This window comes from Plecotus auritus (genome assembly GCF_963455305.1).
Source record: "Plecotus auritus genome assembly, chromosome: 7".
In the NCBI taxonomy this organism is placed as follows: Eukaryota; Metazoa; Chordata; class Mammalia; order Chiroptera; family Vespertilionidae; genus Plecotus; species Plecotus auritus.
The window spans coordinates 131,739,127-131,766,447 of NC_137774.1; the positions used below are offsets into that span (position 1 = coordinate 131,739,127).

At 41.3% G+C, this 27,321-nt stretch overlaps 1 protein-coding gene and 1 long non-coding RNA gene across 19 annotated transcripts in view; one reads left to right on the forward strand and one right to left on the reverse strand.

Annotated features, from left to right (window-relative positions):
* Positions 1–13,194: 13,194 nt before the first annotated feature.
* LOC308255340 lies at positions 13,195–18,014 on the reverse strand. The gene is made up of 3 exons (XR_013961329.1): positions 17,274–18,014; positions 16,105–16,342; positions 13,195–15,710 (listed from the first exon to the last, which is right to left on the reverse strand). It is a non-coding gene; the product is annotated as an uncharacterized lncRNA (long non-coding RNA).
* The window catches only part of SSBP2 (single stranded DNA binding protein 2), a gene marked incomplete at its 3' end in the record, with an annotated part of 228,385 nt that continues 218,140 nt past the window's right edge, over positions 17,077–27,321 (forward strand). For 12 of the 18 annotated variants that reach the window (XM_080682643.1, XM_080682640.1, XM_080682647.1 and 9 more), the window contains exon 1: positions 18,019–18,217. In XM_080682643.1, the coding sequence (XP_080538769.1) occupies positions 18,156–18,217 (62 nt within the window). In that variant the 5' untranslated portion in view covers positions 18,019–18,155. Of the gene's footprint in view, positions 17,398–17,910; positions 18,218–25,301; positions 25,336–27,321 lie in introns of those variants that run through there. The other 6 variants (XM_080682638.1, XM_080682636.1, XM_080682637.1 and 3 more) reach the window with 6 other exon arrangements.

Here is a 27,321-nt window from a genome sequence, read left to right on the forward strand (position 1 = left end):
TTGTTCATAATTTTTATCTTTACTTTTTCTTCTTCTTCCTCTTCTTAAAGAATACCTTTCAGCATTTCATATAATACTGGTTTGGTGGTGATGAACTCCTTTAGCTTTTTCTTATCTGTGAAGCTCTTTATCTGACCTTCAACTCTGAATGATAGCTTTGCTGGGTAGAGTAATCTTGGTTGTAGGTTCTTGCTTTTCATCACTTTGAATATTTCTTGCCACTCCCTTCTGGCCTGCATAGTTTCTGCAGAGAAATCAGCTGACATTCATATGGGTGGTCCCTTGTAGGTAACTAACCGTTTTTCTCTTGCTGCTTTTAATATTCTCTCTTTGTCTTTTGCCCTTGGCATTTTAATTATGATGTGTCTTGGTGTGGTCCTCTTTGGATTCCTCTTGTATGGGGTTCTGTGTGCTTCCTGAACTTGTAAGTCTATTTCTTTCACCAGGTAGGGAAAGTTTTCTGTCATTATTTCTTCTAATAGGTTTTCAATATTTTGCTCTCTCTCTTCTTCTGGTACCCCAAAAATTCGGATGTTGGTATGCTTAAAGTTGTCCCAGAGGCTCCTTACACTATCTTCATATTTTTGGATTCTTTTTTCTTTTTGTTTTTCTGGTTGGGTGTTTTTTGTTTCCTCATATTTCAGATCTTTGGTTTGATTCTTGGGGTATGTTGATCTACAGTTGAGTTTCTGTATATTTTTTATTTCAGACAGTATATGCTTAATTTCTGACTGGTCCTTTTCCATTTTTTTGGCATTCTCATTAAGATCCTTAAAGGTCTCACTAAGTTCCTCAGCGGTTTTTAGAAGATTCTTGAGTAACCTTATAAATGTGGTTCTGAACTCTATGTTGTCCAGTAGTTTGCTTTCCTCCATTTCTTTCATTCGTGACATGTTTCTTTGTCTCTGCATTTTGCTGCTTCCTTGTGCTGATGGAGTGGCTTTGTGTGGTAGGTGACCTATAGGGGCCAGTAGTTCAGCCTCCCCAATCACCTGAGGTGGATGCTCTTGGTGCACCCCTTTGTGGGCTGAGTGCAAAGTCTTGGTGTAGTTAAGCCTTGATTGCTGTTGGTACACTGGGAGGAATTGACCTCCAGGCCAATTGGCTGTGAGGACCCGCTGTGTTTATAATGGAAGAACTGCTGCGCTGGAGACACGCTTATGGTGCAGGACTTGTTTCAGTGGGGCTTTGGTGCTCACTGAGTCTGCCTCTTGAATGTGTCACTTATGGATGTGAGGAGTTGAAATCTGGTGTCTCACACTGACCACTACGTACACTGGCTTCTGGATCTCCAATGGCGTGCAGGTCAGCTACTGTCTGAGGCCACCCAGCAGGAGCTACAGCTAGAACTACAGTTTTCTCCTCTTTGCTTGGGGTTTGGAGGTTTTGGAGCTGTCTGACCCGGGCTGCAATTTTGCTATGTTAAGCTGCGATAAGGCAGGTCATTCATATGCTAAAGCCGCTGCTTGGAGCTTGGGTGGGTTTGTAGATTATGTGGGGTGGGGTCTCAGGGTGTAATTAGGCTAGGGCGTGGCAAACAGGATGGCTGCCAGTTAGCAGGCTCGGTGTCTCAGACCGTGTCCCCGCGTCCCATGCCCCAGCGCAATAAACAATTATTCTTGCGCGCAGCCCTGCAAGCAAGTCACCCTCACTTTCCGACCCCATGGCAGACAGTCCAGCTTCTCCCTGTAGGAGTTTGGGTCCCCCGCGTCTCCCCAGAAACTGGAGTTTGAAGTAATCGGGAGCTTGTCTCCCTTCGGGTTGAAAACAGCAGTGCTCCCAGACACCCGTCGCCAGCCCGATTCGCGCGCGCCTCCGTACCTCAGCTTTTCAGCACTTGTGCACCCCTCAATGCTGTTTGCTCTTTCCTTCTAGTTGTAGAACTTCCACTCAGCCAGCTTTCCCGTGGTTCTGGGTGATAGACGTTTTGTCTTTTAGTTGTAGTTTTGAAATTGTTGTGCGAGGCAGCAGTTTAGGTGTTTACCTACGCCACCATCTTGGATCCCCCTTCAGGTCAGTTAGTTTTAAAAAAATACAAGTCATTATTGGCCCATGGCAATGAATCATGAACATCCTTGACATTATGGAAATAATAGCTGAAACCATAATCCAAAGATATGCTTGGAATATTAGAAACCCCCTTCTTTTCAGGGGAAAAATCATTATAAAATGTTTTCTCAGCCAGAATGACACTACAACTGTATTCCTGCAACATTACAAGTGTATGGAGGTCTAAATCAATGAGTTTTAACCATAGAAACAAATTCTGGGGGATGAGAAGTTTATGAACTCAGTATAGAGCACTAAGTTACAGGAATCACAACTAAAGATCTTCACTATTTTCTGCCCCTCGCCCTGCCACAATGTTGAAAAAGACTGATATTCTAAATACTAACCAGCAAGTCTTTCTTTAGTCATTCTATTGGTTTTAAAAATTATCTCCACTTCTATCCTATACCTTGTGCCATAATATCTTCATGACAGCATTCCTGTTATGAGTGCTATTTAATTATTAGTTAATCAAGCAAAGAGAATTTAAATGTTTTGGTAAAGGTCCCTCAGGTGGGACTATAACTGACTGGATGGAGAAAAGAAACCATAGTTTTCTCCTATAGTTTAGGAGTGCTCTATATCACTTCTAGTTCGTTCTAGTTCTATGAAGCTACATGATTGCCTTGTATGTTTTATTAATTCTGTGATTTCCACTTTACATAAAGAAAAGTAAGAGAATAATATCCTCATATGAATGTTAATTTTTTTCTGCCTTTCTTCTTTCGGTTCCCACTGGTGGTTTATTACTAATAAATGATTTTAAACTCAGTTTTGAATTCTTTTCTCAACACATCTTGATATTTCTATAATTCTGAAAATAGTACTTCTAAAGGTAGGAGGTACAGCCACGTGGCTGAGTGATGTAGATTTTGTTCTACCAAGGCCAGGAAGATGGCCTAGTTCTGTTGTTGAGCTCCATCTAAACGGTATGCAGGACTGGGAGACACAGAGAGCCTCTTTCAAAGGAAGGCATGCTACCCAGCCGTGGGGTGTGTTGGCATCTACAGGGTCTGCTGCAGCTGCTAAGAACCAGTTCTCTGGAGATTAAGCCCTTCCTGAGTCAGCTCACATCTAATGAGTGAGGCTGAGTTACAAAAAACATTTTGGCCAGACATAGGACACTCCAGATATTGCCACCAGATTGTCTGAAGGTTTGTCAGGCCTGCAATTGGGTTAACTTCTTCCTCTGTCCAATTCTACTTCCGCCCTTTTCCTTTCACCCAGTTAATCCTTAGTAAACATATTGTATTCCAAATTCATCCCAGACTCAAAGAATCTAACCTGTGACAACAGGCAAGTTGTATAGGATCTGGAGGCTTACCAGTCAAGGTCTGAATGACCTAAGCCAGGATTTTGAAATATTCCTTGTCTTGAACCTGTATATGTATGTATGTACATATCTGTCTGTCTACCTACCTATCTATCTTTTAAAAATATTTTTTCTTTTGTTTGGTTGTGGATTTAGTTTTTATTTCATTTTTGTTTGATTGGAGAGTATTGTTTGTTTGTTGGAAGGAACTGTGGGACGCTCTTTATACATTATGAGACTGAAGAGAGTAAAATGCTGATTTTCCCCATCAATTTCCATTGTAATTGAAAAGATATATTCTCACTGAAAAAAATTTGGTTCTATCACATGAAGTAATTTGCAGTTAAAGGACTTTTACATACAATATGAGTAAACTGTCTTTGCCTATGTAAAATCTATGGATATTTAATTAATATAAATCTTGTAAGCACTTGCTCAAATAGATAATCTTTGCCTATTCTTGTAAAATGGACACAAGCAGTCCCAATTTTTCATTTTTCTACGTCTCCAGATCACATATGGCACCTAGTTTGGGTCCTTCCTTCATCAGTCTTTACTTAGGTCCTTGTGATAATCCCTCCATTTCCCTGCCTCTACCTCCCCTTCTCCCTCTTCTTCACATAACTCTCAGAGTAATTTTTCTAAATTGCAAATCTGATCAGGTCATTCCTCTGCTTAAACTCCTCTAGTGGCTCCCCAACTATTCAAGGATTTAAAACCCAAGATCTTTTTTATGGTACAAATAAACCTCTCCATGACTCAGTTTTGCTTACTTTCTAGCTATATCTACACAACTGTCTCCCAGTCACCCTACTTCAGAAAAATTCCCTGTAGCTTCTGGAATGTGCATGATTTTTCTTCCCCATTTGATTTTGTACATGCTGTTCCCTTTGTTGAAATGCCTTTCCCCATGCTTTTAAATTTAAAAAAATATTTTCATTAAGTCTTATTCTTTCATCTAGGCTGTAGATAGAAGTATTCCTCTGCACCCCCAGAGTACTCATTGCTACTAACATCATTCATAGCACTTATAAGACTGTCAAACATATAAGACTGTTATACTCCCCCTCTAGACTATGAGCTCCTCAAAGACAGAAATGTTATCTGTACATTTCTAGCACTTGGGCAGTGCCCAGCTCACAATAAGTACTCAGGAAACTTTTGTTTCTCTAAACTTCTTTGTGGTAGCTACTGATGCTAACAGTTTTTTGCATTCCCTCCACTGCTTAGCCAAATACTGTGTTACTCAATACTATGTACTGTAGGTGCTCAATGATTGTTGAGTGGATGACTATTCTGTATTGTTTTAAGTATCACCATTCTATCTCCAAAAAAACCTCGTAAAAGATTCCAATTAGGAGGAGTTGCTTTAGAAACACATTTTAAGTGTTGATTGACCAGTAGAAGTCTCTAAAGAGGTTTTTATTTCACTCTAGAGCAGTCGCCTAAACCATGAACTACAAGCTGACAGTATTCACAGGAGAGCAACTCTGTCTGTTTGCCTAGACCGTTTGTGATATTAGCTATGCAAATAAATATTTTGATTGTTCATTTGGGAGAAGGGAATTAGTTGATGACTGTCTTGAAGTATATGTAGGCTCATTATGAGGAGGAGGATGACTAATTTTTTTTCCCATCACTATTGCTGATTCAATGAGGAAAAGTACTTACGTTGTGTCAATATTTAAAGATAAGGAAGAATTTCTTCACTGGAATTAAGGGGCATTGTGGAAACTTCCTCTTTGCAGATGTAACTAGATGACATAAAAACTTTTGTTTTCATCCTTGAATCTATGAAATTTGAAATAACGTCATCATAGTGACCAACTACCACCCATAAACAGGCTGTTGAATTTGGCATTCCATTCTCCAGTTACTACGTTGAGATAAGAATTAGAGAGTACATGCTATGAATGTAGGACCATCTTGGACTCTGCTGAAGAATCATAGCATTATCCTCACAATTTTATCTCACTGGAGAGACAAGACACAGGAAAAGTTAAGTTCTTAAAAGGCAGCTTATCATTATTATTATTTTAAAATATATTTTAATTGATTTCAGAGAGGAAGGGAGAGGGAGAGAGAGATAGAAACATCAATGATGAGAGAGAATCATTGATTGGCTGCCTCTTGCATGGCCCCTACTGGGGATCGAGCCCGCAACCCCAGTATGAGCCCTTGACTGGAATTTAACCTTGGACCCTTCAGTCCACAGGCCAACACTCTATCCACTGAACCAAACCAGCTAAGGCAAGGCAGCTTATTATTATATATGATATCCTATATAATAAAAGCCTAATATTCTAAGTGTCCACTCAACCGCTGGACTGCTCGACCAGTTGCTGTGATGTGCACTGACCACCAGGGGCCAGATGCTCCCAGTGGTAGGTTAGCTTGCTGTTGGGGTCTGGCCAATTGGGACTGAGCAAGACAGGCCGGACTTGCCCTGGAGCCTTACTGCGGTTCCTCCCCGGCCCTGATCAGCCCCAGTCAGGACTGGCAAGATGGCTGAACACCACCATCCCTCCCTGGCTGGCCAACCTCCCGCGGTCCCTCCCCGGCTGGCCCTGATTGGGACTGGGTGAGATGGGGCCAGACACACCCTGGAGCCCTCCCGCGGTCCCTCTCCAGCCCTGATCATGCACTGGCCTGTACCCTCTCACAATCCAGGACCCCACGGGGGATGTCAGAGAACCGGTTTCAGTCTGATCCCTGCAGGCCAGGCCAAGGGACCCCACTGGTGCACGAATCCATGCACCGGGCCTCTATTAGATTATAAAAGCAGAGAATGGCTTTCAAAGGTATTAAGGGTCAGGGAGGAATAGGGAAGGACATTCAAGGCAAGGGATAGCAGTGATATTGTGTTAACAGATGTGTCAGGCACATTTGTGTATGGTTACAGACCATATAGGGTATAGATCAGCTCCACTTAGCAGAACACATTCACAAACATTCACAAAGAACTTATGATGTGCCACGCTCTGTGCTAAACCCATTCAATTATCATAATAACCCTACCACATGCTTAGTAACACTATCTCATTTTGCAGTTGATAAAATTTAGGCATGGAAAGGTTAAGTGACTTGCTTAATATCATACAGCTAACAATTAATGGAGCAGGGAATTCAAACCCAGGTGGTCAGACTTCAGCTACTGGGACTAAAATTTAATTCCAGAAACATTAGTAATCACTTCCCAAAGTTAAGACACACACTAAGATAGAAATTGTAGGGCTTGAAAGCTGAAAAAAAAAAACATCTTTTTCAACAATATATTCCCCCATATAAAGCTTATTGTACCTGGAGGTACAATATAAATGTATGTGAATGAATAGGCTATTTTCAAGGAGTACACACACTGATAGGGAAGACAGATATCCTATATAATAAAAGCCTAATATGCTAAGTGTCTGGTCGTCCAGTGACTGGTTGACTGTTCAACCAATCAAAGCGTAATATGCTAATGATATGCTAAGGCCGCTCAACCGCTCGCTATGACATGCACTGACCACCAGGGGCAGACGCTCTGACTGGTAGGTTAGCTTGCTGCTGGGGTATGGCCAATCAGGGACTGAGCGAGATAGGCCAGACATGCCCTGGAACCCTCCCACAGTCCCTCCCTGGCCCCAATCATGTACCAGTGGGGTCCCTTGGCCTGGCCTGTGCCCTCTTGCAATCCACAATCCCTCGGGGGATGTCAGAGAGCCTCTTTCGGCCCAATCCTGCAGGCCACTCCCCTCGGGAGGGTGCCAGACGCAGGGCTCATGGCTGGTGAGCGCTGCTGCGGCAGCCTGAGCCTCTCCCAATCGGGACTGATTGGGCACGAGCCCACAGCAGGTGCACTGGGGCCAGGATGAGTGGGAGTGGCAGGTAGGAGCTGCAGGCAGTGTTGGACTGCGGGTTTCAGCCTGATCCCCACAGGCCACCCTGAGGGACCCCACCTGTGCATGAATTCGTGCACTCGGCCTCTAGTATATAAATAACTACAATGTACTGAAAACTATAGGTATGCATGGGTCAGACTGGATAAAAATCCAAGGGAGAGAGTGTTATCCTATAAGTGAGGAGGCTCCGAGGTTTTTGAAAAGGAGAATGACATGATGACCGTGTGCTACATATTTCCTTATTGTCAGCAATAATAAGCCACTTGGAACTCTAAGCAAGTTAGATCTGTGGTGATGGAAAAGAGGAGGAAATATTTCTCTTTCATATTCTGCTCACCAGAATTTTGCTAAAGTGGTTTAGATGCTGGAACAATAAATTGGAGTAAGACAAGGCCTAAAATCTGAAAATGTGCTGATGCTTTCTGTCCAATTCCTATTATTCCTAAGAACATAAGGAGCCCAGAGCTTGTAGTGGTAGGGTAGAGGGCTGGAAAGATGATATATTACAAATGCCTAAGAGAGCAAGGATCTAAGGTAATTCACATATGAACATTTTGGAGTTATTCATTCAGTCAGCCAATCGGTCATTTAATGAACGTTTGTTTATTGATTGCCACTGAGTGACTGGTGCTGTTCTGGGTTTTAGGACATAGGGATTTAGTATGAGAAGAAGCACAAGACCGCTGTCCCCAATAGGGTAACTCAGATATAAGCACTTCAGATAGTGACATATGACTATAGAGAAAATAAAACAGAGCAACATGATGAAGAGGGACTAAGGATGGGAGAGTAAGCACTTTTAAAAGGACCCTCAGAGAAAACCTCTCTGTGGAATGACATTCCAGAGGACTTGAGTAATGAGAAAAAGCCAGCCAGGCAAAGAGCAGAGGGAAGAGCATTCCAGGCAGAGGAAACAGCCAGGGCAAAAGCCCTGAGGTTGGGAGTTAGAGGAAGAGGCAGCAGGAACCTTGGGCTTTTGCCATTAGCTACATTCAGAACTTTGAAAAGTACATCTGAAATACTTCCTCTTCAAGGATGATGCCAGGGAAATATTGCAACAATTAACAATTCGATGATTCTCATTATTAACTTTGTTCTGAATAACCAATTAAAATTTGCCATCTGAAAAATATGGATATTTTAAAAATAAATCTGAGTATAAACTGACAAATAAAAAAGAAATAAAAATCATAGATGAGTCAAAAATATGGGTGAAGGGTTTCATAAGCTCACCTTGAAGAGGGGCGTGGCGGTGAGGGTTAGAAATGAAAGGCTGAAAATCATGTACTATTTATTAATTTAATAAATCTGTCTTGATGTCAATGTAATTGAATGTTGCCAAAAAGTAATGTCTCTTGCTGCTACATAAATGTTGAGGCCAAGCTCTGATGTTTATTTTCAAGACAGGAGACATTGATCCTTCACTAATAGAATATTACAAGTTTATTTCTATTATGCTAAGTAACCAAAGTTGATTTCATTGTTTGATTTGATGGATCTTGGTGCTGTCAGAGTTCAGAATGGTCTGGGGCTAGGAGGCCAAGAGAATGAATTGTTGGTTCCCCTCCATGCGCCCCCCCTAATCAGGAATCCTTGGGTTTCATTCTAATATAAAATCAATACAGGAAAACTTTAGAGATACTAGTCTATGGGATTCTTCTTCTGATGACCCAGGATTGGGACTATTTGGCACAAGATTGTTCTCCCCTGGGACCAAAAGGACTCTAGAGCAAGACAGTGAGTGAGTTGGATGGGGGCCCCACCCAATTGGAAAGGCAACAGGAAAAGTGATGAGAGGAAAAGACAGCTACAACAATAGAAGGAAGAAGCGAAGCCAAAACCACACACACACACACACACACACACACACACACACACCAAGAGATGAAGGAAAGGTAACAAACTACAGTAATCCACCAGAAAAGGAAAACCACACATGAAAACTGGCCCCAAACCCAAAAAGAATTGTAATCTGCTGATTTAGATGCAGTGGACCATTTTTTTTTTTTTTTTTTTTTTTTTTTTTTTTTTTTTACCATTTCTAGAGGTAGGGCACTTATTTACAGTGATTCAGTGAATGAATGGTGATGTGATCCAGGTCTCCCTTTTCCTAAGCAGAATGTGAATTAAACAAAGATCTTGCTTGGTTTTCAGGTTTCATCTAGCACAGACAACTCAGCCACATAGATCTGGGAGTTGTGATGACTGAAAGAGGAATGAACAAGGTTGATGAACAATGAAAATTGAAAAGAAGACATAAACTGACCAATTTATTAGGAGCAAGGAAAATACTTGCCTCTTTTAATATCAAAAGAGAACTAGATCATTCCTCCTTTTAATACCTTATAGTGAGCCAAGGTATTCACTTTACAATAGTCAAAATGGGAGGAAATGACGTACTTGATAAAGGACATGGCTGCAATAAAGCAGGGTGTGGCTGGCTCGGTGTTTCTGATTTTGCCTAATCATGGGGTTTTGCTGTAAAAACATAATTCTTTGCTGCTTACCATGCTGAACCAAAATCCAATAAACCCTACTGGAGTAGTCCCACCTGTATTTAATCCAACCTGAATTCACAGAGAAGCTTGCCCTTTGAGAATCATAGTATATGAAAGAGTAAAGGTTAAGGAGCTAGGGTGGTTGGAAGGACCTATGTATCAGATTCCTGAGAGGACCTGAAGAGGTAGACTGCAAATTACAATCCTATTACTCACTAGTTGTCTGAACCAGAAAATTTTGCAAATAATAGTACCTACCTTAAAAGATTGTGAAAAGTATTCAGTGAGATACTCTATGTAAAGCACCTAGATGGTGCCCAGCAGCACACTGTTAGAGCTTGATAGATGTCAGTATTGTTACTCTATAAGAAATCTGTGGCATGGCTTGCAAGAACTGAAATTCTTGCATTGCTGAACCATGTAACATTGCCATTAGTCAACCATTTTTGACTTACAAAAATAGCAGATTCATGTATTTCAATTTAATATGTTCCCACTGAACGTCCCTATCTATAATAATAAAAGCGTAATATGCTAATCAGACCGGACATCCTTCTGGATGTAGCTAGGGAAGCCCGGGTCCTGGGTGCCAGAGGGAAGCCTGTGCCAGCAGCAGGGGGTCGGGGGTGGGAAGGAGGAAGGCCTACTCTTCATGGATTTCGTGCATTGGGCCTCTAGTTTCTCTTATATTTTGCCATTTGTCAGATGTTAAGGGGAAGGTAAAAAAAAGGTGGGGGTAGAAGACAGAGGAAGAACAGGTAAAAGAAGTAATGGGAAGGTGAGAGATGACATGGTAAAGCCCTTTGAAGGAACCTGCACTGACTGGAAGCTGCGGTGATGAGAGGTAATCCTGTTACCCAACCCCCTACAACACTTTAGAAAATTCCTGAGGCATGGATGTGGCATATGTCTCCTTGTGCCACAAATGCTCCTTTAAAATAAAGAAAACTCCTAAACCATAGAACAGAGCTGGCATCTGCTAAGAGGACACAAAGCTGAGGCAAGAACAAAGGAAGCAGTACAGGAAAGCTGGGGAATAGGCACCCTGTCAGAGGGGTGGGAGACAGTGCCCAGCACTGGGTTCTTGCTTCACCACCATTCTCTAAACACCACCTACATCCATCACCATCACCAGAGTGAGCTTTTTATCTGTCTCCCTTTCAGAAACCAGACGAGGGTGAAAAGCTAGGGCAAATAGATATAGTGCTCCTGAAGCCTTTAATTTCCACTTCAGCATCAAGCATACTAACAAAGAAGAATATTCCAGAGGGCAGTATCCTTGGCCAAAACGCTCCTTAACCCAGAGAGTAGCAACAACTTTAGCCCTAAGCAGTATCCACAGAGCAGTAGATGACTGAGATTTTCCTCAAAGAATTTAAAATCCAATGAATATTAAAGGGAGGACAGAGTAACCGTAGCATGTCCTAAGCCAAAAATTTATCCTTTCTTAACTTTCTTAACACTGGCCTTCCAATACCACAGACAACTTGGGTCCTAAAAGTTGAGTGAGGTTAATGGGAATTTGCTTTATAATCGTCAATAACTTAGCACCATGTGGCAGGGGGATCCTTCTATTCTCTGCCTGAAGAATTTAGGTCTGAGGAAAAAAGACCTGATGAGTTTGGGAAGTTGATAATAATAAGATTATACAATTATTTATCTGATGAGGAATCTGGTTTGTGCGTTCATAATCTGATGCAGGTAGCAATTACTACCACAAAATACTTAGGAATGTTCCAGAATTTACTGCCATATATAGGATGGGGCACAATTGGTTTCAAATACTTAATTTTTATTATTTATAATTTTTATTGGTATCAGTATTATAGTTGTCTCCCATTTCCCCCTTTTTGCCCCCTCCACCCAGCCCCTGCCTCACCATGGGCTTTTGCCACACCCTTGTCTGTGTCCATAGGTTATGCATATATACATATATGATCTTTGATTAATCTCTTCCCAAAGACTTTTTGAGTACTCTAAAATAAAATATTTGAAGTGCCCTCCATATCTTTGGCAAGTATATATGACCCTGTTAAGATTTTATACTTTATAGCTTACTGTTGGACATGGCTATATTCAGCACATCTTAAATTTTTAATACTGTTAAAGAGGTTAAAAACATAATACATTTTTAACCCCTTATTCATAAACTATTTTGGTAAATAAAATACAGTAGTGGAACACTTTGCCATCTTCTCTTTTTGCCACACTTGGTTAAGAGGGCCCGATTACTTAGACAAATTATGAAAAGCAAATGTAATAGGTATTTTTTTTTTCTGTTTCTATTCCTCACCGAAGGAAATGACACTGCCTGGAATGGTACACAGCTGGTCTCTTGAGACAGGGGCTTTTGTCAACTCCGAGAATGCAAAGGCATCATGTTGGCCTAACTTCGGCAGGTGAAAAACTGTGTGAAGACTTAGGAATGCACTAAAAAAAATATAGTAATACTTTTGAATAAAGAACACTCTTTGGCACACTTCCTATTACATAAATTTCAACAATTAATGACAAAAATCCAGCCAGTGAACACTGCAACACTTGGAATTTGTTTTGCAAAATGTGCTAACATATGTGAAACTGCCATACATGGTAGCCCTGTTTTTTTCCTTTTTCTTCATCTTCAGCTTATTGCCAATTCTTTGTATCAAGATTATTTTATTTTATTCCAGGTCACTAAATCGCAAATTCATAATAGTGCTAAAAAAGATTAGGCACTCCAGAGGTGGAACTGTTTAAAACTGGTAGATCTGAACATTGTTTTTCCTAACCCGTGGGTGTTTATAAACATCTAAGTTTTAATTTTAAAAATCCAGGGCAATAGGTTAAGAAAACAGTCATTGCCTCAGATTAACTGATGTTAAACCAATAACAGTGCGTCAAATAATGTTAAATTGAGGCCCCATTTCATTTTTTATTCTGGTATAAGAGACCACGTTGTGTAGCATTATGGTTATAATGACTGTCCATTCAATTACTTTGGTACATGGCATGTGAGCAGTTTGTAAATCTGAGCATGCTGGTCTGTTCTTCCTGGGAATGAAGTTTCCTATGGTAGTTTGAGTGACAAACATCTCAGAGCTTGCTCACATTCCTCTGTGGAATAGTCACTTCTGAGAGAAAGAGGTGCGGCTTCGTGGTCTGGGAACAGGACTGTCAGCCAGGAACACAGAGTTCTCATCCTGGAACTAGTTCTATTTTCTTTACAGATCAGGTCATGCTAATGAATCTTTCCAGGACTCAGTTTACCCAGCTTAAAAACTGGTTAGGAAAATGTAATTAACTGGGGTATATTGAATATTAATGAGTGGATGGATAGCTGTTAAGTGATTTGAAATGAAAAGTGATATGAATATAAGTCAGAAAATATTATTTTCATAAACTAAGAAGTTTTATAAACTATAACAGTTTTGTGATTTGAAAAAAATTACCCCAAAATAAGAAAATTGCATTTTAATGTTTGAATACTTTAATTTTTCTAAAGAAATATTTTTATCCTATTTTTTTTACATTAACATACTAAGTATTCTATGTGATACAAGTAATTAAGTTCATGATTAGCTTCCATTTAAACATGAAGAGTTAATCTCTTTGTTCTATATAGTAAGGAGAAATTTTTTTGAAATTCCATACACTGGAAGAATATAGATATTATTAACCTTAATGTTTTAGAGGAAAAAATTAGGATCAAAGAAATATACAGTTAATCTAGAGCTTGAGTAGGGGGGGGGTATAATGAACTGCCTGTTTTAAAATGATAAAGACTTCCAAGAATAAGATGCAAGTTCCAGAGAGAGAAAATTGTGCATAAGTGTCTAAACAAAATGGGGGCGAGGGTGCAGGAGTGGGGAGACCTAATGATTATATTCTATATCTGAAAGAATAAAGTTAAAAAAACAACACTTCAAAGGCAAAATGTTCCAGTTTGGTGTCTCAGATGGTCAGCACTCCCCTACACCAAATCCAGCCTCCCAAAATTAATCAGCCTCATGTGTGAGATTTTTAAAAAGCCCAAAACTTATTAAAAAATATGTTGTAATTCTTTACACTAGGAAGCTTTAAATCTATCTTTCTCCCCTTTTTAAAAATGAAAACTAAACAATGGATCTTCATTTCTATGTCTGGGATCTCAAATTTGGCTCTGAATATGTGTTTGTCAAATCTCATTAATTACAGTATTGGTCCCATGAGATACAGTTGCTGATGCAAAGAACATTCTTCGTATTCAAAATAATCTGAACAAGGCCAAATAAGCATTTTATTTACCTGTGTAAACATTAAGAGGAAAATAAAAGAGACTGTGCAGGTGGCTGCTGAGATGTTTTAATGGTAATTGATTTGATTACTATAAAGCTTTAAGGTTACCACATATAGGAATAGTCATGTTTTCACTTTGTATATTTGTTGGATGATAACATTCTTGTAAAGGTAACCGACATTAACTTGGCAAGCTCTGAACTAAGACCTTTTAGCATTTTATTCTTTACAGATACTAAGACCAACTTGTTCTGAATTCCATAAGCCACTGTGCAGATCTATAATTTATTTTTAAAATATCAGAAAATATGCCATTACACAAAGGACTCTTCCATGTAACAAATCTGGGTAAAATACAATCAAATGAATAAATTACAGCAGCAGACAGCAAACAGCCTGTGTTATTTTCTTTCATTTTCCTTTCTCTTTAGGAAACAGCAAAATAAACCATGGCTATTTGTGGTCTTGTACTATAGGAACACATGTGGTGATACATTTTCGTGCTATTAACAAATTTGTTGGCTCAATGAGTAGAAAGTAAAGTCCATTGTAAAGATGGCTTAATGCTTTACATGGGGAGGATCATCTGCTATGTATAGCCACAACCTAAAAATCTTGTTTAGAGATCTGATAGTGCCCGTGGGCTGTGTTTAGATGGATACTGAAGAACAGAGTTAAGCAGCCCTGGTTACATATGATATACAGATGCCTGGGTCCATCCCAGAGGTTTCTGATTTAGTTAGCCTGATTTATTCTAGTGAGGTCCCAGATCTTGTATTTAAAAACAAACAAAAAAGAATAACAACATCTTCCTAAAGCAATTCTAATGTGCCACAACTGAGAATCCTGGTTAGAGAATCCCTACATTGGTACAAGGATAATACCTAATTTGTTTTTAGATAACAGCACAAAGCCCATTGTTTGTTTGTTTTTATTGATTTTTTTTAGAGAGAGAGGAAAGGAGAGGGATAGAGAGATAGAAGCATCTATGAGAGAGAAACATCATCCATTGGCTGCCTCCTGCATGCCCCCTATTGGGGATTGAGCCCAAAACCTGGGCATGTGCCCTGACTGGAATCAGACGGTGACTTCTTGGTTCCTAGGTAGAAGTTCAACCCCTGAGGCACAGGGGCTGGGCTCTTGGTTTTAAATGGAAACCTTACCTTATTCCAGGTGTGGGCAGGAGCATGGATCAACAGCTGCCAGGAACTCCCTCCTTGACAGCATTCTCTAAGCATCACCTTAAGGCAGTGGTCCGCAAACTCATTAGTCAACAGAGCCAAATATCAACAGTACAACGATTGAAATTTCTTTTGAGAACCACATTTTTTAAACTTAAACTTCTTTTAACGCCATTTCTTCAATATAGACTTGCCCAGGCCGTGGTATTTTGTGGAAGAGCCACGCTCAAGGGGCCAAAGAGCCGCATGTGACTCGCAAGCCACAGTTTGCTGACCACGGCCTTAAGGGAATATTCTATGGGTGATGGAGCCCTGAATGATAATAATTTTCTGGACTGAAGCCAATGGAAGTAGATAATTGAACAACAAGTTACATAATGCCAACCTGAAGGCAGAGTCTGGAAACAGTGGAAGCCTTATCAACATTTGAGCATTTTAAGTGATAGTTTAAAAAGAGAGAGGTTTCCTGGCTCAGCAACACTCCTAGTTCTTCAGCAACGATGAACGCCATGTCTCCACCACCAAGTCACTGCAGGGCATTAGAAACAGAGACTTTCAGTAAGAAATGGCAAATTACTTCTCTTGGAAAATTAATCAACATAAGCTACTGGGATTTTTTTTTTTCCCACTTTCTTTATCTCTACTTCTATTGGCAGCATTTTTGTCCTTAAAAATATGTATATTTTTATTGATTTCAGAGAGGAAGGAAGTGGGGGAGAAAGAAACACTGATGACAATCACTGAGCGGTTGGTTGCCTCCTACATGCCCCACACTAGGGATGGAGCCTGCAACCTGGGCATGTGCCCTGACCAGGAATTGAACCATGACCTCCTGGTTCATAGGTTGACACTTAACCACAGAGCCATGCCGGCCGGGCTGAATTTTTGTCCTTTGAATAAAAGCACTTGTATTTTTCTTTTACCTTTTTATTAAAATGTCAGTCCTCTATTGTTTTGGTCATCTTCTTTCGCTATCATATTCTATAGCTTCTTCATTTAATGCTGTTTCTTTTATTCTTCTTTCTTATCTTTTTTTTTAACCAACAAAGACATCAATGTCACAAATTAGTAGCAGAGACTAAAACTCACAGCATACAGTTCTTCCCCACCTCCCAACTTCTTCGTAGTTTTCTACTAGGGTGTGTCTTCAGATACTGAGACCTGTTAGAACAATCAGAAATGATACTTTCTTTAAAAATTATCAAGGAAGGAAATACTTTACCTGTTCCAATTTTTTTTTCATTTTCCTTAATACTGTATAACAGGGTCCTTCTTCATTTCCACCCCATTTTTGATATATGTTTGGTTGCCAATCCCTTTTCTGATTCTCTCATTTTTTACTAGCTGCCTTTCCTTAACCTTCTGTTGACGTTTTATTCTTATAACTTGATGTCAATGCCCACACAAGCCCATTTCTCTCCATTCCACCCATCTCATCTTCACATGAATTTTTATGACCCTACTACTAAAAGCTTAAAGCTATATGTGAGGAATAGAAAGGTACATCTTTTCCCATTTGAATCTATTTTGTCTCCCCTCCCGTAGCTATTTCATCCTTTTCTGATGTTTTCTCCGTCCCACCCCCACCTGCACTCCCACCTGCACCCCTCTTCCCTGTCCTCCCTGTTTGACGCCCATCTATTCTTTCTAACTCCACTTGCACTTTGATTTTACATCCAAGGACCTCCACAACATAAAATTATGGAGTTCTTTCGGAAACCAGGTTGTGTTTCATAAACTTCTGCACATTTACTGAAGTGGGATGGGATTAGGGGCTTGGATTCAGAAATATTCTCAGCCACCTTTCAGCTCTGGCACAGCTCTTGGAGCGAGGCTGGGGTCTATTCTGATGGACAAGGACAGGATGGCTTTAAAGGCCTTCTATGGCCCTTCCCACTCCAGAGATCAGGATGAGTAGACATCACCCATCAAGGTTGGAAAACCAGGCCAGATGAGCATGACTGGGCCCTTTTCTGCAGCAGATCTGGCAGGGGAGCTGGTGCATGGTGCACCACAGGGGCTCTGGGCGTGCAGGGGTAGGGGAACAAGAGGCCTTAGGAGTCACCTAGCCATCTGTGGAAGGCAGGCTCACCTCTAAGGAGAGGAGGCAGGCCCGAGGCCGGGTGCTCCCTTGGGGCGCAGGGCGCGGTCCCAGGAGCCAGGCGACGCCACTCCAGCGGCGCCAATGACCCCAGGCGCAGTCACTCCCCAGGAGGGTAAGCGAGTTGCTCCGGGTCGCTCCGCCAGAAGGTCGAGGGAACAGCGCGTGCATCCCTCGCCAGCTGGCCCTCAGGGAGCGGGGCGGGGGCGACACCCCAGGGAGGAGGTTGAGGGCGGCAGAGATCAATGCTGGGTACCGGCGTCCGGTCATCAACAGGAGAGGAGCGGGAGAGAGGCTGGCGGGGGGCCCCAAGGGCGGCTGGGGCCGAAGGTCTGCCGGTGTACTCGGCCGGCGCCCCGAAGTCTGGGGCCGCCAAGGCTGTAGCTCTGCCGGCTCCGGCCAGAAACTCCAGGCCGCACTTTCCCCTCCTCCCGGCGCCTTCTCTCCAGTGAGGAGCCGAGCGCGGGCGGCGCGGGGGGAGGGATGGCGGCGGAGAGAACAGCCAGTTGTTTAAAATCCTTCTAGAGCAGTTTCTAATTCCCCCCTTGCGCCGGGGTTCGGCGGGGGGAGGGGGGAAGAAGAACGGGAGGAGGGAGGCAGTGGAGAGGGAAGGAGGGAGGGAGCCTGGGAGGGAGGGAAGGAGGGAGGAGACTGCCTTTCTGGCTGTAGCCGCCGCCGCGCGCTAGGGAAGGCCGGAGGGAGGAGGAGGTCTGTCAGTCTCGCGCGTTGCCTGGGCGAAGGGGGCGGAGCTTTGGCGTGGAGCGGCCAATAGTGGGGGTGGCTGCGTGGGTCGCCATGGGGACGGGGCTGTTCCCGAGGAGGCTGTGATGGGTTGACAGGTGCGTGACAGTGGGAGCTGCTCTCGGCACAAGCATGTACGGCAAAGGCAAGAGTAACAGCAGCGCCGTCCCGTCCGACAGCCAGGCCCGGGAGAAGTAAGTGTCTCCGCTTCTCACCCACCTCCGCCTGCACACGCGCGCACACACATGCACGCACTCGCGCACTCTCTTGGAGACCTACCGATACAGACACTCTCCGCCTGGGGAGAGCCGGGGGTGGGCTGGCAGGGGGAGGGGTACGCTATCTGGGGGCATGCGGTGCGGGGGGCGGCTGTCTCCTAAGGTGCTCTCTCGGGGCGGCGGCCGTGGGGGGCTGCGGGTGGGAGGAAGGGAGTGTGTTGGGGGGCGGCGGCAGTGCTGGTGGAGAGGATGGAAACTTGTTTGGGTGATCGAGGGAAATAACCCGTGGGTTCACCTCCTTACAAAGTAACTTTAGAACTGGGTTCTGGGGCTACCGCGATCCGAAGAGCTGCCGGGGGTCGTGGGGAAGGCGGGAGGGGGCAGCTGCTTGGAGTAGGGCGCGTGGTGGGGATCGTGGGTGTTTGGAGGGACGGGCTGGGGTCGGGCGGACTGAGCGAGGGGCACTGCAGCGGGGGCTCGGGCGCCGGGGTTCTGGGCTGGGAGTGTCGGGCGAGACGAGGGCGGCGGTGCCGGGCGCGCGGCGGGCGGAAGCCTGGCGCGGAGCGGCCGAGCAGGGCCCCGCGGGGCGCGGAGACGCGCTCGGGGCGCGGAGGGCGTGTGCGGGTGTGGGTCGTCTGGTGGGCGTGGGGGTTTTCCCCGGCCCCGGGAGGGACGCAGCGCTCGCAGCTGCCGCACCTCTCCGAGCTGGGGCGGAGGCGGTGGGCGCCAGGGGCGCCGATGAAGTTTGGGAGTCAAAGAAGGACCGAGTTCCCGGCGAGGAAAAGTGTGCTGGCGATGAGCGGGATCTGCTGGAGTAGGCTTGCTTTTCTGCCTCTCGCAGCCGACTCAACTGGCGGCTACTGGCGAACTTTTTTGGGAGACTTGCTGCTTTCCAATTATCTGGGGACTGCGGTTGCCCGGGCGGCCGGCGGGGCGGTGGTCGCGGGGAGCGCGGAGGGGGTGTTGTGTAAGCTGCGGCAACCGGCGCGCGAAGGGTTGTCTGCGGTGGGAAGGGGGCACTGGTCCGAAAAGGGATTTTCGGGAAGGGAGAAGAGTGGACGTGGGAAGGAGTTGTTTAGTTGGGTTAGGCGGAGATACAGGTGTTAACTTCGGTGGGAGCCCAGAGGAGGCTAGCGAGAAAAGCGCCCCTTCGCATGTGATGCCACCGTCAAGGCACACTGCAACGCAGGGCTGTCTGCTGCTAGTCTCTTGTACTTGTAACGGTGATTTGGTTGTTGCTAAAAATGAGAGCGAATAGACTGTGACCACTGAGGAAGAACCCCTCTTTTTGTGTGCGCAGCAGATCCTTGGTTCCTGGTAACCACTTCCACTCGGAGGGTGAGGCTTACCTTGTCATTGAATGTGCTCTCTCCCTTCCCCAGGGGGTCCAGACTTGGGGAAAAGTCTGAGACCATCTCCCAAAAGCTACTTCGGTTACCTTGCGCACGGAAATAGCTGCATAAATAAAAAGCCAATGTGCAGGTTTCCCTGTTTGCTTTAGGCGGTTAATATAGCCTTCTCCTGAAAGTTTCTTGTGCCCTAGGGATGGGAACATTTCCTAATCTTCGTGTTGGCAGCAGCACACACAATCCCCATAGGATTTAGGGGTGGCAGGCCTTGATGTAGCAAAACAACAACAAAAAAATTAACGCAGAGATGCTGTTTTTTTTTGTTGTTTATTTTCCCCAAAGATATTTTCTGAGGAGGTACATTCAGGATCTTATTGCTGTGACAAGGAATGTATAACAGATAGCATCATAGCCTGGTTTAGAAACAGCAGTTACTGGAATCAAAGTTTTGAAACAGCCTAATTTGTGTGCATTAATCACTTGGTTGTAATATGTCTGATAAAATAAAAGCATTTAGAGGAGGATGTTTTAATGATTACAGAGCATATGGGATTGAAGCAATTGAAATATGTTGATGTATAATCTTACTCATTTTGAGGGTGGTTGAATTTTAGAATAAAAGTAATTTAAAATTTTAGTTGGATTCCCAGGAATGGCTGAATTTAATCTGTATCATGATAACTTTTTAATTTGTTAAAAAAAATTAGTATCTGAGATACTTAATGAGGAAGTTGGACCTGGTGTGTCTGGTCCTTTGTAGTTCTAATTCTGTGATTCTTTCATGAAAACAAATCATTGCCACTTTTGCTGTCAGATCTACCAAACTGAACTCCAAGTAACATCTCTTTCATGTAAGCAAAGTAGTGGAAGTTCTGCTAGATGGTGCTATTAGATTTAAATATGTCTTCCATTCATTGTAATTGGCATCAGGAACCTAGACTGGCTCTCCTTATGAACTACATGTAGGTGAAGAGGCCACTTTTGGAACATTAACAAGGGCTGTTCTGAGTTAATTATTGCATTAATTTCTAGGTGAGTATTGTTGAATCTAAGACAAATGCTGAGGTAGATTTTATTTTACAGAATAAACTAATTTTCATTTTTGTGGGAGAGTTGATCTGATTGCTTAGTTTCCCCGTCATATTTACTTGGGATATTAATGGCACTATTCTGCAACAATGTACTAACTTCTGAAGATAGGAATCTTGAATTGTCTTTGAAATGGATGTCACCAGATTTAAAACAAAAAAAATTTAAAATATATTTTCTATTGATTTCAGAGAGGAAGGGAGATGGAGAGAGAGATAGAAACATCCATTGGCCTCTCCAGCAACCTCCTACTGGGGATAGAGCCCACAACCTGGGCATGTGCCCTGACTGAAATTGAACTATGACCTCCTGGTTCATAGGTCGATGCTCAACCACTGAGCCACACTGGCTGGGCTAGACAAACTTTTTTTTAAGGTGGCAGATTAAAAAGGTACCTGAGCAAAAAATACTCTTTTAGTAAGCAAATTAGAATTGTTCTGATCTTAAAAATCACAGAAGTAATTTGTTTTTCAATAATAAATACGTAAATATTTATCTTGCTTTAATAAAAACATTCTGAAAAAGGAGTCATTATGAATAGTGGTATGCACATAAACTAAATATATTAGTTTTATAATCTAACAAGAAATGTGTTTTCTAACAAGAGTTCAGATCTTGTCAGCACTTGTCAGATCTACCAAACTAAACACCAAGTAACAAGGTAGCTGACAAGTGCTTACCTGTGTTATTACATCTTTGCTTTCTCTTTCATTAAGAAGTCACCATTAGAATATTTGAAATTAAGTTGTAGGTTTTACATATTTTTTAGATTTTAGTATATAGTTCTGAACATAAAAATGGCATAGGGAATATAGTCAGTAATATCATAATAACTATGTATGGTGACAGGTGATTCCTAGACTTATGGAGGGATCACTGCATAAGGTATACAAATGTCTAATTACTATGTTGTACACCTGAAACTAATATAATATTGTAAGGCAACTATAATTAGAAAATAAACTTTAAAAATGGCCAGTCAAGTTAATTACTTATTTTATTGTTTTAAAAACCAGACAGATCAAGTCTATACAAAGGTTTGGATTAGGCTTAATTATAGAGGGAATGATTGAGAATCCTTGGAGGGAGGTGGGATATTTGTGTGGAAATTTAAATTCTGATCTTGTTAGGTTATTTCTCCCTTTAGCAGGCTTTTTTTTTAAGCACAGACACAGTTGTAATTAGGTAATTATATAATTGGTTGTTTAATGTCTAGTCTCCTCTAAAATGTAAGTTTCTTGAGGGCAAGGGATGATAATTTAAATTTCTTCTCTGAGGTACCCTTGATATTTAGGGTAGTGCCTTCATACGTCAATAGCACCAAATAAATATTTGAATAAATGAAGATATTAGACTTGAAGGATTTTTTTGCAATGTGAAAAAAATCTTTTGACCTCCAAAATGACCTCCAAAATAAGGACTTTAAAAGATTGAGTTCCACATTCTGTAGCTTAATTGTATTTCAAAAATAGCCAATAAAGGCAAAACAATAATTATTACTTGTCATTCTACATGCCACAGCTGCTGTGGTCAGCGTTTTATGTATATTTTCTCCAATTCTCCCATTAAAGAAAAAAGATAGTGATTTTTTTTATCCATTAAAGAAAAAACAAAAGTAACTTGCTCCCTACCTGGGTTTCTAACAAAGATTTCTTTAATATTAGAACCTGTGGTTGAAACTGAAAGATATAATTTTTTCTGTTTACCAGATTGGCTTCCTGATCTAGGGTAGGATGGTATAGATTTAGGCAACAGCATTACATAATCAGATATAAGAGACTTTAAAGACTTGATCAGATGTGCAGACTTAACCATTTGTTAACCCTGATGCTTACACCCTTCATTTTGATGGATGGCAGATGTATGTGTAGTTTGGGAAGGCACAGGATTTTTAGGGGTGAATGTTGGAAGCCTAGATAGTGAAGACTTTTTGTTTATTCAGATTTTTTTTCTAGGATAATTCCAGTGCAAGGGAGGATATTTCCTCCAAAATGCTAAACAACTTTTATCTAAAATGTCATCTTGGTTGTGAGAGTTTTTCTTTGGATTGCTCTCTTTTTCACTATTTTAGAAGTATCCCCCGCCCCCAATGAGTTTTTGAAGGAACAAACCTAAAGAAAAGAAAATATGTAAGATGTTAAGAGTTAATTTCTAGCATTCTTTATCTGGGTACTTATATTGACTCTTAGGAAAGGGGTTAATATTGTAATGTATTTTTCATTACAAAAAAAATAAAATGAGAGGTTTATTCCCACACTTTAGCACTAGTTTGTCCTATAAAACCAATTCCGGATGAAAATAAATCATTAAATTTTAGTTGCTCTGAAGTAGTGGACCAAATGTGTCTTTTCATCTTCAGTTACTACTAGAAAATAGAATTATTTTGTTTTAAAATTAAAACATACAATTTGGGGCTGGCAGCAGAATAATTGCAGTTTATTAATATTCCACCCCAACAGTTTAGAGTTGAAAGTAAAATTTGGGAAAAATATACTTTGAATTTAGAATCTTCTTTCTTCCATAGGGATCATAACTGTTATGTTAATGTTGGTACATAGCATTGAGGATTAATGTACTATATTTAAGAGATATGATACTGCTGCTGGGAATATATAATTTAAAAAAAAGTATTGAAGATAATTATAATTTTATTGTGGAGTACATGGGAATATTCTCTACTATTGTGCACTATTGTATATATTCTCTATTATTGCTTTGATAATGGATGGGAATTATATGAAATATTTGCATGCTAGTGACATGTTGGTTAGTAATATGTGAGCCTTTGTAAATGTATGCTAAAATATTACTTTTATTAGTAACTTATTGTTTCCCCAAGGAAGGATTTAAAGTAGCATTGGAGCAATAGAATAAGATATATTGGAGGATATATCTGAAGAGAATTTGGAATAAAAATCAGTGGTTATATTTAGATTTTAAACTTTGCTTATCAGATTTTATATATATTTTACATATGCAACATGGATCATGTAAGGTTTTGTTCACATCCTATATAATAAAAGGCTAATACACAAATCGACCAAACGGCAAACAACCGGTTGCTATGACGCGCACTGACCAGGGGGCAGACGCTCAATGCAGGAGCTGCCCCCTGGTGGTCAGTGCACTCCCACAGGGGGAGCCCCGCTCAGCCAGAAGCCCTGAGCCAGGCTCATGGCTGGTGAGCACAGCAGCGGTGGCGGGAGCCTCTCCCGCCTCCGCAGCAACGCTAAGGATTAATGTACTAGATTTAAGAGATAAAGCCGCCAGTCGGACATCCCCCGAGGGCTCCCGGACTGCAAGAGGGCACAGGCCAGGCTGAGGGGACCCCCTCCCCCGAGTGCACGGATTTCATGCACCAGGCCTCTAGTATGTCTATAACAACATGAGTAGGACTGTGAGATTCACTTGACTATTATAGTAAAACCCATATAGTCTACAAAAAGTGATCTGAAGAGTGGTCCACTCGTTTTCTGTCATGTTAGAGAAATAGTAGAGGCTATTTTTACTTTCCTTAAACTATATTAATTGTGTGAGGACATTGAAAAACGGGTTAAAAATGGTTCACTCAGGGAAGAAAAGAGTTTTTCCAGGCAACTTTTCATAGTCCTTTAGCTGCCCAAATTTACCAGTATGGTTGGTCATAATAGGAAACAGTTTTTGTCAGAGTTGGTTAATAGTTAAAAGATTTTGAGAAGTAAAGCTAATAATGTTTTTGTAATATGGACAGGACCAAAATTTATCTGTACTCAGAAGACCCTGGGTAGTTCCAGTGCAGTAGGAGGATGTTAATCCTCACCTGAGGATATTTTGCTATTGATAGAGAGAGTGGAAGGAAGGGCGAAAGTCAGAGAGAGAAACATCCATGTGAGAGACACATTGATTGGTTTTGTTGCCTCTGCAGGCTCACTGAGGGGCTGGAGCCTGCAACGGAGGTACATGCCCTTGACCTGAATTGAACCCAGGACCCTTCAGTCCCCAGGCCGATGCTCTATCCATTGAGCCAAACCGGCTAGGGCCAATGGAGGATTTAATATTTGTTCCTTCTTCTTTGTCTCTTCTTAAATAATGACAGAACAATCCTCATATTGTACTTTAAGAATTTTGATTATTCTAGGCTATGTAGGCCTGTAAACAGCTTTCTGACAGTAATGAACTATTATAGCATCTTAAATCACAATTTAGCTGGAGTGAGCTTGAACCAATGACCTGGAGGTCTCCAATTTTGATCTTCTGTATTAATTTTTTTTCATGGCATATCAAATAAGTAGTTTGGCATAGAAAACAATATAGAAAAAGTATAACAGTTACTCTTTTTTTCTGCTTTAAAATATTTTTTGTAATCGTAGGTATTAATATAGTATAGTTTTAATTACTACAATAGTTTTCATTTTTGATTAATATAATCTAAGCCATATTAAAATAGTGATGGAATATTTATGGAGGTAAGAACAGAAGGTAAGATGAAAATTTATATATGGCTCTGTCCATGTAAGTGAAGAGAGGAGTTGATGCTAAAAAGAGCCTCTCCCCTGATATTCATATGGTTATTTTTTCATTAGTGATCTGATATTTGCCTTAGTTCTCTTTTTTTTTTTTTTTTTACCTACTTCAAATTTGAGAAAGAACCAAGAGCTACTGATAGAAGAAAGCCAGGTAAATATATTATTTTTTAAATGATTTTATTTACACAGGATAAAAATGTATGTTTTCTGTAAAATAACAAAATTCTAACTACTACAGAAAGAGCTTGTGGAGTTTTGTCATAGAAGGTTATTGTTTAACAGTAAAAATAACAACAATGTTATCATTTGAGTATTTTGTTTATATTTGGCCTTTACTTGCATTGTTTCATTTAATCCCTTTAAGAATCCACTAGACTGTAGGTACTATTTTCTGTTAATGTTACAGAACAAACAGAAGCTTAAGAGTTTATGATGTTTTTGGCTGCAGGTATCAAATCAGGAGATAGAAAATGGCTTAATTGATCAGGATCTAAAAATAAATCTCACATAATAGGATGCCTGGAAGAGGTAGTTTGGTAGTTGATTCAGTGAATCAAGTACATCCAGGGTTCAGGATCAGTTTCCCTGCGGTCCTCATGGTTTCCCTCTCAATATCACTGCATCAGACTCCCAGCATCATTTTCTCATACAACCAAGTATAAAGGCAGGGAGAAGGGCAAGGTTCTTCCTTCTTCATGTTTCGTAATCGGCAAGGAAAACCTTTTCTTGAAGTTTCTTAGCAGATATCTTCTTATGCCTTATTGAAGAGAACTGCCATTCCCTCCCCTAAACAAATTACCAGCAAAAGCTTACCATAATTGGTTTAAATCAGTCATCCTTCATCCTCTGGGCTGGAAACATTGCTCCCTTGTACCTGAACTACCTGAACAAAACTGGGGCTACTTGGCAAAGAAGATGTATCTTGAGGATATGTTGAGAATAAAATGGGTCCCCGCTTTAATGAAACTTATTTTCAAATTTCAAGGAGAAACGTATAATAATAACTAAATAAATGTAGTTGGCAATTTCAGATAGTTATAAGTACTGTGAAAGTAATGAAGTAGGGTGATATAATTTAAAGAGTGACTGGGAGGCTAGGTAGTCAGGGGAAGGTTCTTAGAGAGGGAACCATTTAGGCAGAACCCTGAGTAATATTGAAAGAATCAGTTATGAGAAGATTTGGTGTTCAAACATTTCAGGCAGGTTTAAAGTACCATTGAGGAAACCTCTCAGCATCAGCATAATTGCTCAGGTATATATAAAATACTGTATGAATCAAGTTTGGAATGAGAAGCTATATTTCCTGGGGCCTGGTTTTGGTTTTTACTGAGGAATTGAGTGAGGGGTCTAGTTTACCTGGGTTTTCCTAGATAATAAGGTTGACTATCTCTTATCTCCCAAACCCCGGGGATGCAGTTGTTCCTAACTAGAACAGTGGGACATGTGGGTTTTATAATAATGTTGGCTATAGAAATAGGTAAGATTTATTGAACACTTAAAGCCTATTGGTTTCACAAAGGATGGTACAACTGGCATAAAATTTCCCAAATTGGATTAGACTCTCTTACTGTCTGCTCTCACAGCAACCTCTACTCTTCCTTTTGTCATATCTATCATATATTAATGAATTATTTGTGTGATCTTTTAATGTCTTATTTCCCAATTAGATTGGAAGCTCCCTGAGGACAAGAACCATAGTGTTGTTTTCTCCAGTATATTCCCACTGATTAGCATAGTGCTTGGAATTCAGATTAGGTATTTGTGGAATAAATGAATTGAGGATTTACTACAGGGTATCACTATATCTAGCTCATTTTCTCCCCAGTATTTCTAATATTTGGTACCAAAATTAATGTATAATCTCTAAGAAGTGTTTTCTGTAATATAGGCACTTAGTCTCCCTGTGAATTTTAGGATAACAGATTACCCAATTGTTTTACTATGAAATATGTGTATATCCTATATAATAAAAGCCTCATATGCTAAGTCAGGGGTCCTCAAACTATGGCCCACGGGCCACACGCGGCCCGCCGAGGACATTTATCTGGCCCGCCAGGTGCCGCTGCCTGTCCTGCTTAGCAGCCGACTCATCCCGGGCCCGCAGTGCGCATAGGAATTTGTTCATAGTTTTTTTTTA